Genomic DNA, 16,489 nt, shown 5'->3' with positions numbered 1-16,489 from the left:
AGGGCAATTTTCAGGTTTTATAGACGAGCGTCTTCTTCATCTTGAATATTTTCTGGAGGAATTACATATTTACTTACGTCAGAGTCCTGTTTGAAGATGAAAACAGGCGCACAATTTCATTTAGTTTGTATGTCAGGAGCTTAAATTAATCTCTTGTGTTTTCATCTATACAAGAAAAGAATACGTGGCTGCAGTGTAAAGAGCTCTCTGTATTTTCCATGAGCACTTTAGTTTGAGTTTTATTCGTGTGTGTAGAAATGAGTGAATTCACAACATGCTTATTAAATTTAGCTTTCAAGTAGCTTGTTATTATAAATAATTATTCTTACATCTTTGTGTTAAGACACAATTCTCTGAAGTCCTAGGAAGCATTGATCTGTAGTCGTAAGTTACCCTGAGATTCAAATCAAGCCATCCCTAGTGTCAGTATTTCTCTACCACTGAGACAAATCACCTGCTGTATGTTTCTATTCCAAAGGGAATCTTGGATTGCCAAAAAGCTTTGGTGGAGAGAATGAGTTAAACGCATTGTTTCTCATATAATTACCAGCAACGTTACTTGCTGACCTTTCTTCTGAGATATCCAGGATATCCGAGGCTGCAGATAATAGTGCAATGTTACTCTCTTCACATCGGTTAACTATACTTCATACATCACTGAACAATGAGGAACATTCAGGTTGGCTGTCCACTGAACTGCCTGTAAAGATGATAAAGTAAAAAATTAATCTTCAAAGTAAAGTCAAGCCTGAAATTGAAATCTTTGACGCATACATCTCATAATTAGCTCATTCTGCTTGATGTAAGATGTGAGGGTAATGCCCTTAAAAGGGGGAATAGCTTTTTTTCTAAACACCCGAAGTCAACAAATCATTTCTATCCCTTTCCACATGTATGCTTTCCCTCCTTACTTTGTGTCTTTAATTGTAATTATAAATTACACAGCTCACATCCCATCACCTTTTTGTTTAAAGTTCTTAGCACAGTCAAGAAATTCAAAAGTACTTAGAGAGGTTGGCAAATTTGAACAACTGTCCTGGCAGAGAATATGTGGACCAGTGTTGAGGGCTCTGCTCATGAACAACGTGATTCCTCAGATATTAGAAAGCCAGTTAGTTCACCACCTCAGTCCATACTCCCCGAATAATTAAAATGCCCTGGCATTTGAGATAATCCTTCCAAACAGAGATCAGTGTTCCTTTGCTGACTGAGGCAGTTTTGTGCATGATCATCTATAGTGAATCCTCAGCTGTATGGAAATACTGGCTAACAGAAGGTTTAGATAGAAAGACACAGCTCAGGCAAGAGCATGCTTAGGTGACCCATCTCCAGAAGGGACATACTGGAGTCTGTGTAATGACATCCCAAAGTTAGACAACTTATTGGGCTTCCTCTAACAGAGCCAAGCCAAATATCTTCCAGAAGAAAAGAGTCTAATGACACACGGAATACTTTGCTCTTATTAACATGAAATGTATTTATTTATTTATTTATCAAAAGTTGAGCTAGTAGAATAATGATAGAAATCCACTTTAGCACCATCCTGCTTGGGCCAAAAGCTGTCCTCCGGCCATGTAACAAGTCGCCACAGATGGTTTTAAGGGTTTGCTCTTGATGTTGGTTCCACCATCTACAAAGCCAGAGGAAGACAGCACCTGCCTCTCTGTACCATGATAACTCACCACTATTCTGTCGCATACTTCAGCACATGTACTGCTTTCTTTGTCACACCCAGGGTTAAAGCATGAGAGAGCCATTCTAATATCACCACTAAATGCCTACAGCAGATGCCAAAGCAGTGCCTGCGACTGAATGATTAACTGCATTTGATCTATTTTTTCATTTCCTAATATTTCAGCAATAACTAAAACTGCACAGAAAAGTTCACTGTCTTGAAAATCAGAATGAAGATATATTTCAACCAAGCATTCTTTTTCTGATCATCATTGTTTTAAAAAAATTAGGTTTAGATTCATAGTAGAATAATTAAGTAATAAAACCTTACATAAAAAGTGAATACTATCGCTAAGATTTTTTTCCAAGTTGATGAATCTATATTTCAGGGTGTTCAGCACTGTGAGTAAAGCATCATATTATTTGAGATATATTTTCTTATATAAATTCCTCTCAGAATGCATGTTTATTTAGCATGCCATGTCATTCAGTCTACAGTTTTCTATTTAATTATGAAATAAGAATTTTAATATTTAATTATGTTAAAATTTGAAATTGTATTTTCTAAAGGAAGGCAAATTATTGGGAGCAAATCATGATAACAGGTCTCACCTCCTTTCCATGCTAAGACATGTTATAGCTAACCAACAATGTCAGTAACATGCACGTGCCTTGAATTATTTGTTTCAGAAATGTTAATGCAGAAAGGAAAAAGAAAAGTCATGCCTTGAACTATTCACAAACAGAAAGAAACCAGATTGAATCTCACCACCTTTTGGAGAGGTAAATGTTTACTACTGGGAATGTAAAGATAGCGTGTAAATACTTGAGTGGTCATGCCTAACAGCCAGCACACAATGTATTTCTCTATATAAATTATGAATATAATGACTATACACATTTTAATTGTATATATACCTATATGCCTATAGGTAGATGTATGCGTGTGTGTGTGTGTGTGTTGTGTTGTGTGTGTGTTGTGATAGGAAGGCAAAGCTAATTTATACAATCTCCTCCCAGAATTCAAGATGGGAAATTGCAGAAACCAGAAAAAAAGTGGGCCGGCATTTTAATCTAGATAATGTGACTTCAGAAGACACATTCATTATTAGGTGTTAGAAGCCAGTTATTGTCTGCTCTAAGCTTTGATGTTGGCTAGCATGGAAACTAGTGTACGAGGAAAAAGTGCACAGAAAACTGCTTGTCTCAGCCCTCTGCAGCCAAATTCAGCACTAAAGCTAGGGTTTCAAAACAGGGTAAAGGATAAAGGAAGAGTAATTAACTGTTGGTTCCTTCCTCTGCTCTGTGACCCAAATGCCCTAAAGCAGGAAGCTCCCACAGGTGAACACTCACTCTAGGAAAATATGAGTGAGGGAAGAGATGCTGGTATATATGGGCTGCACTGTAACCTCACAGATGTGCAAAGACAAATGCGATGACATTGGATTAGCTCTTTTGGTATCAGTCAAACAGAAGCAGGGTGACCCCATCAACTGCTGTGAGGACTCTCACTCAGGGTCCACTGGTCCATCAACTGGAGCATGAGTTGATATGCTCCCTACTGCCTTATTTCCTCAAGACCCCCTCAAGGAAATAACTGGTGTCGTTGTCTGTTTAATTGCAAAACCAATTCTTGTAACTGTTGTTTCAGGTGCACTGAAATTTTAAATTTACCTTCTGCTGCTCGGAGGAGGCTTTTCCGTGAAAAAGGGAAGGAACCTTTTTCCCTGACGGACCTACAGAGATGGTGCGGGATTGGAACTGAGAGGGCATGGGCACAGCTGAGGAAACACCCTTGGTTGCAAGGCTCCCAGGCTTGCCACACTTATTCTTTTCAGAATTCCCACCAAGGAGTCAATCGAAAAGCAATGCTGATCAATAGCCTTGCTGCCTACCTAGGCATGACTAATTACGATCCATAGATATGCCAATCATATGCCTCTTTAAAAAGGATATCATTTTCTCCATCACAGAACTAAGGCAGCCCAATGAGTCACTACATCTGATTTCTACCTCTGTTGTTGAAGCAGATAGACCCTTGAATATCTTTGAAGTCTATGCAGTATAGTTATTTAAATATTTCTCATTCTCTCAGTTTGAGAAACAATGCCTTTTCATACACTCTACTTGGAGGCTAGAGCAAGCTGAGAAATCTCACACAGTCTAGACTTTCCCATTTGCAGAATTACAGATATTACCTTAGGTAAAAACATTACTTGCCCTGATTCATGCCTGAAGCTCTTTAAACGAAGAACAAAGCTCATAATCTATTATCAAATCTTGAAGCTGGATGTGGTGGCTCATGCCTGTAATCTCAGTATTCTGAGAGGCTGATACAGGAGGATTATTGCGAGTTCAAGGTTGTTTGTTGGCTTATAGTGAGTTCTATGCCAGTCTGGTAGGGAGACACTATCTGAAGAAAAACCAACACACACACACACACACACACACACACACACACACACACACACACACACACACACCATGGCCATAGCAAAATAAACCAAAAGCTTGGCTGGTGCTCTGAAATCTGAGGTCCCCTTAAGAGAGTCTGAGAGCTGCATACAATGAACAGCATGAGTGACAGCGGGTGAGAAGGCCTTGCTCCTATTTTGGCAGGCTTTATGTGGAATCTGAATTCTACCACTTCTAAGAGTTTTTGCTTGGTTTTAGTGTTTCTGTTTGTATATGATGCTGGAGTTACTCGTTTTTTTTTTTTTTTTTTTTTCAGTTGGAATTTTAGGCAGACTACCTGAAAATAAGTAATAACCAAGGATAAATGTAGCCTAACGAGTGGTATAGAGGAGGCACGAGGGCACAGGGAGTATGGGTGCAAGAAGGGTGAGATGGAGTAGGGGGTGGGCATCTGTGGTCACCAGTGTTTAACTCATTGCTGTGTGAGTGTGAAGATGGTAATGGAACCAGTTATTAGATTTGATGTCTGGGGGAGAATGGGGAGCCTGCTACTAAGGAAGAGGAGTGCCTAGGTGAAGCTCTTCTGCATTCTCATGCGAAGAGCTAACTGATGACGACAAAGGGGGCACCAAGGTTCTCTTCAGACCGAGTCAGCATGTCATTACTTTCCTCATCCCGGAGAGACTAAGTGCCAGGTGCAGTGGCACATCCCTGCACCCCAGATGTCAGGACTTGTGGCTGAATGATTTTTGAAGCTTGAAGCCAGACTGGGTTACTAGAGGGACTCTGTCAAGGGGGAGAGTAAGGAGGAAGAAAGGAAGGAGAGAAAGAAAGGTAATGTATTTAAGGGCATTTAAGAAATAGATACAAGGAAAATGAAAAGGTGCCACCTGTAAGATCATTATCCAGAAATTGCACATCGATATTTTGTGCACATTTTTAATGTTGTACAATAAGCTAAAATTACCTTAAAAGAGAAATTTTAATTCTGTGTATAGAATTCAATCACTTTCTCTCCTCCTTTTTCTTTCTCCATTTTGTCCCTCCCACTCTTTCTCAAAGCTCACCATGTCCCTACTGTAAAGTTGGTAACCTTTTCCCCCTCTGATTATTATTGATACATACAAATATGTTTGTATGTATGGGCATGCACAAATAAAACCATAACGATGGCAGTGTCAGTAGACATGCTAATGTGGAAGGGGAGAAATTTCATGGGATCCTACCCCTAGACCAAGAACTACAGACAACTAATGACTGCTGGGAAAGGGAGCATTAACTTTTCCAGGGATGAACCCCTTATTGGTCATCTAATTCAGAGTGGCCAACCTTGAAACCATATGCATACAAACAGCAAAACTGGATTCAGCAGATTGTGTGTGTGTGCGTGCATTTTGATCTCTATTTTTAATTATATGTGTGCTGTATGTCTCTGTGTAGGTCTGTACACTTATGAGCAGTGTCTCTGAAGGCCACGAGAGGCCTGGAGCTAATCTACCACCCAGTGTGGATGCTGGGAACCTAGTCCTGGTTCTGCAAGAGTAGTACACATTCTTAAGGGCTAGCCGTGTCTCTAGCCCACACTCATAGTTTGGTGTTTATATAAAACTACAAGTCCATTTACACAAAGAGACAGGTAGTGAAGATCTTAGGTTGTAGTGACTGTGTTCTCTACTGAAACACCAGCGACTGACTGCATGTGAACAAATGGGCAGGCCTCCTTTTCAGTAAAGCTGTGGACCAGCAGTCCACATCGTCCTCAGTTGCAGTTTGCCAGCCTTTGAATCCACCTGCACTTCAGTCCTTCCTTCTTTCCTTCCTTCTTCCCTTCCATTAAAAATAAACTTATTTGAAAACCTCCTTATTTGTAAATGACTACAGACCCATAAAGGAGGCAAAGAGGGGGCGAAGCGCTTTTTCTGCTCTGCCTTGTGTTGTGTAAAAGGTCAGCATCCACTGGCAAGCATGGAAGAGGCCCTGGGAGTCTGACGACACATACAGTTACGGCTTTGCCTCCTTCCGCACACTCTGCGGAACTGGTGTCTCTGTCAGTACTTCGCTTCTCTCCGTTACTGGGTGGTATCCCATGATACTGAGCTTTGGCTGTTCACCCACTGTAGGTGTTCAAGTTGCTGCCATTTTGAGGTGTTTCAAATGAAGGTGCCTCCATCCCTTACATGTCATACCCACGACTCATCTCTTTGATAGGTGTATGTTTCGTGTGGAGAACACTGGATCAATCCTGACCTCTCCATGGCTCAACAAAGGAAGCAAGTCTTCCTCAGAAGCCTCGAGGCTGACATTTGCAAGATTAAAACCTTTTGCAGCATTCGCAAGGTGGAAGGTAAACTTTGAAGTTATCTGACTTTGATGTCCTAACACACCTGATGGTATTGCTTTATATTAAAAAGTCATGTTTGTTTAAACAGGCGTCTTTATGTTTGGTTCTTTAGCCCCATTTATTAAGCTATATTTAACAGGGTTGCATATTTTACTATTTTACTACCTACTATACCTTGGAGGAGATAAAAAGATTTAAAAAAAACTCAACATAATCTCTTTTATCTTTTACAGATGTATAGCTATTTGTGAGCCTCGTGCGTTCTCATCAAGAAAAAAAAAAGGATTAAATGTCCAATCATGTTTTAATGTTGTACCATCTGTTTATGCCATCAGTATCTTGGCGGGGGGTTGTTTTAGAACTTTGCGGTCTTCAGAGCTCCAGTTAGCTCAGAGGGGAAAACTTGGACTGTAGATCCTCTTGTGCCTGGGCTCCCAGGCTGGAGTCTGAGTCTGGGTTGACTGGTGGTTTGTTCATTCAGCCCAGATAGTACTTTGAGGGGGCTTTGTGCTTCCTACCTGGCTAAGCCTCCTTCCTTCTGCCTTGCCTTCTGAAACCAGGTAGTGACCTCTGAGGTCTTGGCTAGAGAGCCACATTACCCTTATTTATGAACCAATTTAGGAAGGTTCTACAAAGCATCCTGGCAAATAATAGGTCATAGCTGCATCCTCAGAAAGGCAAGCCCATATATATATAGCCTTGGGGATCATGCCACAGAGTCTTGAGGTTTCCGTAGTGTTTCTGCAGTGAAGTCTATATGGGGAAATGGGAATCCTTGTACGCCAGTCCCCACAGGTCAATACTGAACTTAAACTCTTTGGACAGGAAGGAAGCTCTTGTGGGAAACTGTGCAGCAGCGCTGTGTTTCCTGACTTACATGGTAGTTGTCGTGGGACAGTATCCTGTTTGAATGTCAAAAATTGTCGTTGGCATCACCTAAGAGAGCCAAGTCAGTACACTGCTAGCCACTGGGTTTGATTGCCAGCATTCTTGTGAAAAGTGTTATGGCAAGAACCTGGGATCCCCACAGTGGGGAGGAGAAGACAGACTCACTGGCCAGCTAGAGTAGCCTAACCAGTGAGCCCCAGTTCCCAGGGGGACTCCCCGTCTCAACAAATAAGATGGATGGTTGACTTCTGTTCCCATTACCCCTACTCTTGTCTTTGTGGTTCTGCTTTTTTCTTGTAGCATCTCTCTTTTCCTTGTGAGTTTCCTCCTTCCCTTACCAGAATAAAGAAAAACAGTCACCCCACACACTTATATAATACTAAGAGTTTACATGCATCTTTCACAGTATTGGGCTTCATGGTTGAGTCTGACTCCCAGAGAACAATCTAAAGACACATACATAAATTCTATAGCTTATTTGAATAATTAGAATAGAGAATAATTAAAATAACCTCGAGGATGACTATTATTGGTACTTTTGTCTGAGAATATCTTGAGAGAAAAGGCTTGCCAAGCACCGAGTTAAATAACTTGTTGGTTAAAGGGACCCAACTTGTTGGTTAAAGGGACACCCAAAGGCTGAAGGTTTTGTACTCGTGTGAGTATGTATTTTGAATTCCCAGGGCTCTATGGTCATAACTAATATGTCATTACAATTTGTTCATTTCTTCTCAGCTCTTGTTTTAGAAGTCCAAAGTGACCTTGTTCCTGGAATAAACCTGTAGCCAGTTTTGAAGGAGAGAAGCAAGTGAAAGGACCAGAGGGAAGGGAGATGGGAAATTCTGCTTTAATAACAAGAGATGCTTGCAGAGACACTCTGTAAGTAATCTCTGTGGCCTGAAAAGGGGGCAGTGCTGTGTGACCACAGCTCATCCAACTTCAGCAGTAAGCACCCATTCAGGGAACTCAGAAAAGTTCCTGAAACCTGTCACTCGAAGACAGTGTTTAATTAGTTTTCTGACAGCTGAATGGAGTTAGAGCTTGAGCCATCACCACCATCTACTTGCAGTGATGTTGCTATAATGTCATGATTTTTTAAAAAGACATTGTCTTGACATTATACTTTTTTCTTTTCCTCTTTCTTTTGTTGTTTTTTAATTCTTCATGCTTTGTTCTGGCAAACACTGACTCATTCTGAACCATTGAGAGTTAGGAATTGGACATAAACTTCCCTAACTATCCTTTCATTCCTCTGAAGAATGTTTTCTCTGGTCTCTGCGTGTTACCAGGCTGCACTTGGGTAAAATAGAGCAAGGAAAGGGAAACATCTTTAAGAGCAAAGATCTGCTTTGTTCTGAATTAGTCACATCAAGGGCCCGAGTCCCCAAGGTAAGGGAGTTTACAGCACTCAGCACAGCGTTACTCTCTCCCAAACAGCCCAAGTAGTCTTTGCGCCCTAGGCTCTCCAAGATTCCCTGTGTCCGGGGGTGTCACTGGCTCACAGGGCAGCCCGTTTCGCTTTGATAACTAACTCCTAGAATTCTCTGTCCCTTGAGCTCATGCTTCCTTTCTAGCTGACAGTCCATTGTCCTTCAAGGCTTTTCAGGGTACCAAGTTGTCCCTCTTTGGACATCATTTTCACTGGTTCTTTCACATCATCTTCTTTTTTCATTTAATTGTTCTTTAAACTTATTTTTTAGTTAGCACGGAAACTCATCAGTTTGGCTACTATGATTTCACACTTTCATCCCATTGTGTGTTACTCACGTTTACCCCCTCCGCTACTGCCTTCTCTACCCTCTCCTGCTCTGGTTAGTCACCTACTTCTCATATGCCCCCCGCCCTTGGGCTTCCATGCCACACACCCTTCATTACCCTTTCTCGTGTTCCTTCCTTCCTGTCTGGTAAGATGTCTGTGATTACAGAAATCTATGTTAGAAAGTCACTGTGCAATTTCTCCAGAGTCCTGTGTCTTTGGAGTGAGGTGACCTAAGAGGAAGGGCATCAGTGAAGCAAGTTCTGAGACATAAATCTAAAAGAGACTCTCATTTCTTTTTGAGATTACAATTTAATTACATTTCTCCACTCTCCTTCCTTCCTCCAAGCCTCCCCTATATTCCTCCCCACTCTCATTCAAACTCATGACCAATCTTTTCACTATCACATGCACAAATGTATGTGCACATACGTTCCTAAATATAACCTGATCAGCCTGTACATTTCTTGTATGTGCATTTTCAGGGTGAAAGGCGAGCCTTTCTCATTGCTGGGTTCTGTGGAGTGATGTGCAACAGAGGCTGTAAGGAGCTGGGTGAAGAAGAGCCTGGGCACAGACCTCTGCATCCCTGCTGATCAGAGCACAGGACTTGGGGATGGCCTTCTCATTTTCTCCCAGCATTGCAGACATTGTCCCTTCCTGACACCCGAACCCTGTGTGGATGGACCCCCCTGAGCACTCACCCTGTCACATCAGAATCTTCCTGCTCCTCAAACGAATCAAATGTATTCTTGGTTTGCTATTTGTTTGTTTTTTTTGGTTCAGACTAGAATGCTCTTCATTACGTAGGAGATTTCTCCCCAGCCCTCACTTTTAGCATGGCCTCTGAGAGGACTCCACCCTGAAGCACACCAGATCCCATCACAGTGTGGACACTGGTTCTGGTTGTTCATTTCCTTGTCCATTATCCTTTCTTTCCCAGCGCAATGTGAGTCTCATGAACCAAGAACCTACCTATGCTGCTTATTACTGTACCCAACACAAAGAATTCTATACCTGGCTCATAAGATGCTAGGTAAATATCAGCTAAAGGAATGAATAACTAATGGAGAGGCATTTTATGAATAAGTGATTTGGTTAATTATTTAAACAAGATAGATTTTTTTAAAGGCTTTTGTAGAGTTGACTTGACTACATTTGATTTACTAGGAATATCAAAGGCTGGGAAATTCCAAGTAGGACACGGACCTGTTTTCAGGGTGTGGGTGGCAGGGCTGTGTTTTCTTTGAGAAACACAAGGTGGCAGTAGTGTATTTTCAACCACTAGGGATAGGCTGAAGTGGGAAGTTGCTTGTGCCGCGAAGGCCTTGACTACAATCCAATCTCGTATCCATAGGCAGAAAGGCCCCAGTACACAGCCAGATGTGTTAGCACCAGTGTTGCCCTGGAAGCCTTTGGTCATTTGATAATGCTTGCAGTTATATCAAATTTCCACCACCACCTTGGTGAGCACACCTACCCCAGAGAAAGAACATGATTTCCCCAGTTGCATGCTAGGGTTGAAACACACTGGATGTTTTTCCCTCAGCAAAACAGTCCTCATAATGCTGTGTCCTGATCCCACCCAAGTTAAGTGTGCTCAAACAACAACTGGGGTTCAGATTCCATGGGTCCGAAGAGTGGCTGCTACCACCATCCATCTTTGTCTTGCATATTCAAATCATCACTTCTAAATTAAAAAGTTTCCATGTACTTTTCTTGATGAAAAAGCATGTGTGCAGCTGTGGTTTGAGTCACTTTAAAGTCCTCTATTGAGAGGAAGATTCCTTAACATCCATAACCTGTGCAACCCGATCATCTGGGCTATACCGCTTCAGGCAAAATTAGGACCCACGTAACACTAGTGTAAGGAGTGTCACTTCATGTTCACGTGGATTGCTCAAACCACTGCTTAATGGTCTTAATATGACTTTAAAATATAACACATGGACCCATTTTTCAAAACTAAAATAACAAAAATGAGTGCTATTTATCATGTGACTGAAGGATTTTATTTGTCGGCTTCTGCTGAAAGATCTAAATTGTGTACCAATGAGGTGTTCATTTCCAAGTCTAGACACTCCTCTGTAAATATGATTTTCAGAAGCACCAGTACCTGGTAGGCTGTGGTCAGGCTGCACCTGAAGACTCTGTGAACACACGTCACCATTCTTAGACTTGACTTTGCTCCTGCATCTTGACAAAGATTCATATGCGAGAGCCCATCTCCTCATGGAAGCCTGTCGCAGGATGCTCAAATATGCTTAGCAGGATCCTTCATACAACCTTGCCAATGGTTACAGCCTTCCAAAGAAAATGGAGAAAGAGCTCTTTAAAAATGAAACACAGGTAAAATTTGCAAGGGATTTCTGTCTGGCCGTAGACTCCCTCATGCTGGTACAAGCACATTTCTTAACATTCTTACTTTGATTGGCTGCTGCGTGTGCCAGCATGCACATTTTTGTCTTGTGATACTGATCAAAGCATCTGTGACCAGTGGGAAGGGTAGGTTCTTTCCCCTTTAGCTTATCCTGTGCAGGGTGATACAATGTCTTGGCGTCTGATGTACCTTTTCTACTAAACAGTAGTTCCATCTGCCTTTGACTCCTGAGATCTTAGAATAGAATTTGAACCTTTATATTCATTGAATATATTATATATTCATTGATAAATTATTAAACACTTAAATAAGATGCCCCTAGTGCCTTTTAGAAGCTAGAAAGATACAATTTTCCAATTTAAACATTTTGTTCTGGTCATCGTCCAATGAAATGTTAGGAACATAACATACATTGTATTTTTCAATGTTTACACATTTGTATAACATTATCTTGGTTACTAGCACATGTGAGTTAAATCATTTCATACATTTAGCAGTGTTAGGCCACGCACAGAGTAGGGGCTTTACAGAGCTCTTTAGATGAATATGTCAACGCATTTTTTATGTTTATAGTGTGTCACACATCTGTTTAACGTTTTAATGTCCTTAAGGAAGAGATTTCTTTAAATGAACTTCCTGGCATATTCTTGTTCTCTTGTGACAGTTCTTTATTGAAAATTTTGGAGCTCAGAGCCCAGCAGCAAGAGAAGGAAAACTATTTCAGTTTGCACAGAGCACCATTATTTTACTGCTTTCATTCTACACACTTCCTCTCCTCCTCCTTATTTTGTTTAGATTTCACCTTTTCTTCCTTGGCTGTATTGCCTCTCTGTCTGACCATCCTTCCCTTAGCTGGCGAATTCTTCAAATATTCTCTTAAATAAACATTCACTGCTTTCCTAAAAATAAGCTCAGGATTCTGCTTAAATTTGTGTGTGTGTGTGTGTGTGAATATATACCATGTGTGCAAGCTGGTGGAGGTGAAAAGAGAACAGTGAATCCCTGGAGCTGAAGGTTGAGGTGTCTATGATATAGCTGTTGAATGCTGCAAGCCAAACTCAGATCTTCTAAAGGAACAGCCAGCACATGTGACTGCTGACCATCTCTCCAGCCCCGCAATTCTACTTTCCATACTGGCTTAAAGGCACACTGCTGACGGCCTTGGTACTGTTCTCCTGGAATATTTACCATCATAAGGTTGACAGCCTATGGGGGAGCTCTGACCAACAGAGCATCTCCAGTATATACACTTCCAGTGGCTAATTTCCTGTCACTAATAGAGTTTCCTTCACCTTAGCCATTTCCCAAAGCACAGCAGATAGCAGAAGCCATGTCACCAGGAGTTTGAATACAGAGACGAGCAAATCATTTGCCTTGCTGCTCCTCAACTGGTCCTAGGGGTACAAGGCTCCAGATTCCAGCCAAGCACAGAGGTCATTTTAGTGGAGAAGAAATCTGATGATAGTCATCAACATTGGATACACAAGAAAGATGGCGGGTAAACCCATTCCATTGGGAGATTTACACATCAAACTGTGAATGAGACCCTGAAATGTCTGGCATGGACTCCAAACAGCAAGCAGGAATATAGTTGAGGGCCCCAGATTTTCTATTTAACTTGGCTGAATTTTTTTTATTCTAGTCAAAGAAGAGACAGGGAAGTAAATGAGAATTTTAGATACCCACGACTTCTCAACCATTAGATTCAGACCAGTGATCTGTTGATTACTTAGCCTTACCTGGCCACTGGCTCAAGACTAGATAAGCATCTAATTTGTATTTGTGACAGAAAGAAATCAAATAAGAATTCTAAAGTATTTCCAATTTTGAAATATTTGGGGACATTTCTTTACTCGGTCCCTGTCTCTCCCCACATAGGTGCCTTCCCAGTTTTTCATTGATAAAAATAACTTGAGTGATTTCTAATCATACAGTCAGCATGACTTCCTGCTTTATTCAATGTAGGAACGTAATTCAGTGCCTGGCCTTGGGTCCAGATTGAAATGCTCAAAACATTCTACTGAGAAGATCAGAAGAAACCTAAAACAATTCGGGTATCTGATGATATCAAGACAATATCACCATCTTGTTGCATATAAAAAATGGTCAGTGATAATGTTGGGATAGAAAGGGGGTCCTTATCACTAAAGTGTATATCATGTTTAGAGTTAAAAACACAGTATCTTCCAGTCAGCTTTGTTTTAGCTCTCCTAGCGAGGGGATAGAGGGATGGCTCGGCAGGGAAGAGTACTTGTTCTTGCAGAGGACCAGCTCTCAGTTCCCAGAACCTACAGAGGAGTGGGCCCCAAACCACTTGTATCTCTAACTGTAAAGGACCAACATCGTCTTCTAGTCTCCATGGGCACCTGACTGCACGTGTGCATAGAGCAGACATGTATTTATACACACAATTAAAAGTAAACAATTCATACATTCTGGCAAAAATTAAAAATCACTTCACTGAGATTAAACAAGACAGAATATTGACAGTGTTTGGGTCCAAGATGCTTCGTTACAACATTTCTCTTTATTTTTGTGTTCACTTGAACATTCATTTAACAAGAAAAAAAAATAACTCCTTCCTTTTTTGTTTGTTTGATGGGCTTTACTTAAAATTCTACCATTACACATAATGGGACCGCCTCAGTTTGCTGCAAACTGTACAGGACGTTTGTCCAAGCATCCAGACAAAACATTTTCTATTGGGAAGGAGCTGTGACTAACTGCATCCTCTGGCAAGCTGCACTGCCCATGGCTTAGGGCTTTGCATTTTAAGTGAGATCGAAGAGATTCTGGGAGGCAGCATCAGCGATCCTGGCACCACAGGAAAGGAGCTGGCTCTACCCTGCCCTTTCCAGTACGGGTGGCAGAGACAGAAAGAAATACTCCTGAGTTGTGTGTTGGGAAAGCTGGAGATCAGCTTGCTGGACGGAGTTGCCGGAAGTGTTTCTTTTACTGCATCTACCAGGGCTATGCTGTCAGTGCAACGAGGAGCAAGGAGAATGGGCTTTTCTTCCTACAAGTGACTAGTAATATGGAGCATAATTCACTCGCTCAGCTGACACTATCTGTGCATCAAAGGAAAAATCCACCAAGAGGAGACTACACTTCTTAACATTTACACCCCAAATGCAAGGACACCCGATTTCATAAAAGAAATGTTATTACACCTAAAAATCACATACTGACCCTGACATGACTTCAGTTCCACAGTCTCACCAACAGACAGGTCATCCAGACAAAAGCTAAATAAATAAACTCTGGAGTTAAATAAGATCATAAATCAAATGGACCTAACAGACCTCTAGAAAGCATTCCACCCAAACACTAAAGAATACAGTTTCTTCTCAGCAGCCCATGGAACTTTCTTCAAAAACTGACCACATATCAGGACCCAAAGCAAGTCTCAGCAAATTTAGAAAAATTTAAATAACATCCTGCATCCCGACCGCCATAGATTAATGCTACAGTTTACTGAAAGCATTGTTTTAGGAGTAGAACTTCAGCATAGAACTAAAAAGTACAAGGTTCTTGTTCCTATGTAACTAGCATCCTAGAGCCACCAAGATATGTATGATATTTAGCTCATCTTTCTGATTTGTCTTTGGATTATGATAAAGTCCTAGTTATAAAAATGAAAATAGATTTTTTGTACAATATCTTTTGATTATGATCTCTTCCTCCCCCAACTCTTCCCAGATCTTCACTGACTCCTCAATCACCCAAATCCATACCACCTCTCTCCCTCATACAAACAGACATCTGAAAATAATAATAAAATAAGATAAACAACAACAACAAAACAAACTGGAAAAGGATGAAACAAACGACTAAGAGACAAAGGGCCAAAGTAAAAGCAAAAGAAACAAATATAGACACACACACACAGAGAAATCTTGAAGAAACACAACCACAGAAACCATAATATTCATACTTAAATTTGAATGCAAGCATGGCTGATTAGTGCGGTTAAATACATAAGGGGAATCACTTTGTGCTCTTACTTAAGCAAGCTTGAAAATGCTTCCATTGTCATTGTGAGAGAACTGTGGTTCTGAGTCCTGTTCAGCGTTGTCATTGATTCTTCTGGGTGTTGGAAAGGAAGGAACTGAGAGGTTGATTAAAGAAAAATAGAAAGAGAAATTTGTCTGAAACTCTGCTAGCTGTTGGGCTATGAGCAACATTGAGTTTGAAAGCTCTAGCCTTGGGTAACGCCAAAGTCACTTTCAGTCTTCTGGAACTCTACAGCTTTGTCATCTTGAGGCATCCCATGTCAAGCCATGGGACAGTGAGGGTAGTTGGTGGTTAAAATGCTTTTACCTTTTCCTTTGTTGACAGTACTATTGATTGTTACTTGATCATAGCAGAGAAGTATTTACTTTCTATAGGAAACTTGTGCTTATGAAAGTTCTGCATAAAGAGCCTGTATACCAAACACGAAGGCGGGAACATTGTATCCCAGGGCTATCAAGATAAGCCTAAGTCCAAAGCATGAAGACACAGGTGGATCTGTTCTAGGTAGTGAGGTAGCTGATGTTGGCATTTCGGTGGGTCACCGCAGGAAATCAACAATCATGCGTTCACTGAAATGTTGTTGAGTTGGAAGTACACATGTAAGAGGTGAACTATGAAAATGGCTGAACCCACAGAGCACAGCTGCACGGAACACTCACGCTCTTGCAGGACAAAGCCTTGGTAAATGCTGAGGAGGCATTTCATAGAATTAAATGTCCATTTTGGACATTAAGTGGTACCCTGTTAACTAACAGTAGAAGAGAAAATATGTTGAAAGATTGGTATGATCATCTTTTACAAATATGATGGGCTTTAAAAAGTCCTCTTTTCCAGAATTTTGTAATTCTTTAAATAAGGATGTGCTGTGTTTACGCTCAAAAGTTGAATAAGGTATCTGGAACTTTTTAAGTGTTTAGAAAAAAATGTATTTTTTTTATAATGGATACATCCCTACACAGTCTCCATTCCTTCATTCTCACATCATTACATTTTATATTCAAGATGAGTTAGCTTTCCAATG

General features: G+C 40.9%; 1 protein-coding gene across 1 annotated transcript in view; it reads left to right on the top strand.

Moving 5' to 3' along the window:
- The window catches only part of Dcdc1 (doublecortin domain containing 1), a 372,774-nt gene that overhangs the window by 305,034 nt on the left and 51,251 nt on the right, over positions 1-16,489 (top strand). The window contains 7 exon segments of the mRNA XM_060371563.1: positions 3,326-3,488; positions 6,035-6,205; positions 6,298-6,433; positions 8,054-8,089; positions 8,092-8,197; positions 11,279-11,423; positions 12,735-12,952. Of these exon segments, the coding sequence (XP_060227546.1) occupies positions 3,326-3,488; positions 6,035-6,205; positions 6,298-6,433; positions 8,054-8,089; positions 8,092-8,197; positions 11,279-11,423; positions 12,735-12,952 (975 nt within the window).

The sequence above is a fragment of the Meriones unguiculatus genome, chromosome 18 (assembly GCF_030254825.1).
Source record: "Meriones unguiculatus strain TT.TT164.6M chromosome 18, Bangor_MerUng_6.1, whole genome shotgun sequence".
Taxonomy (NCBI): domain Eukaryota; kingdom Metazoa; phylum Chordata; class Mammalia; order Rodentia; family Muridae; genus Meriones; species Meriones unguiculatus.
This window is presented reverse-complemented; position numbering and strand designations above follow the sequence as displayed.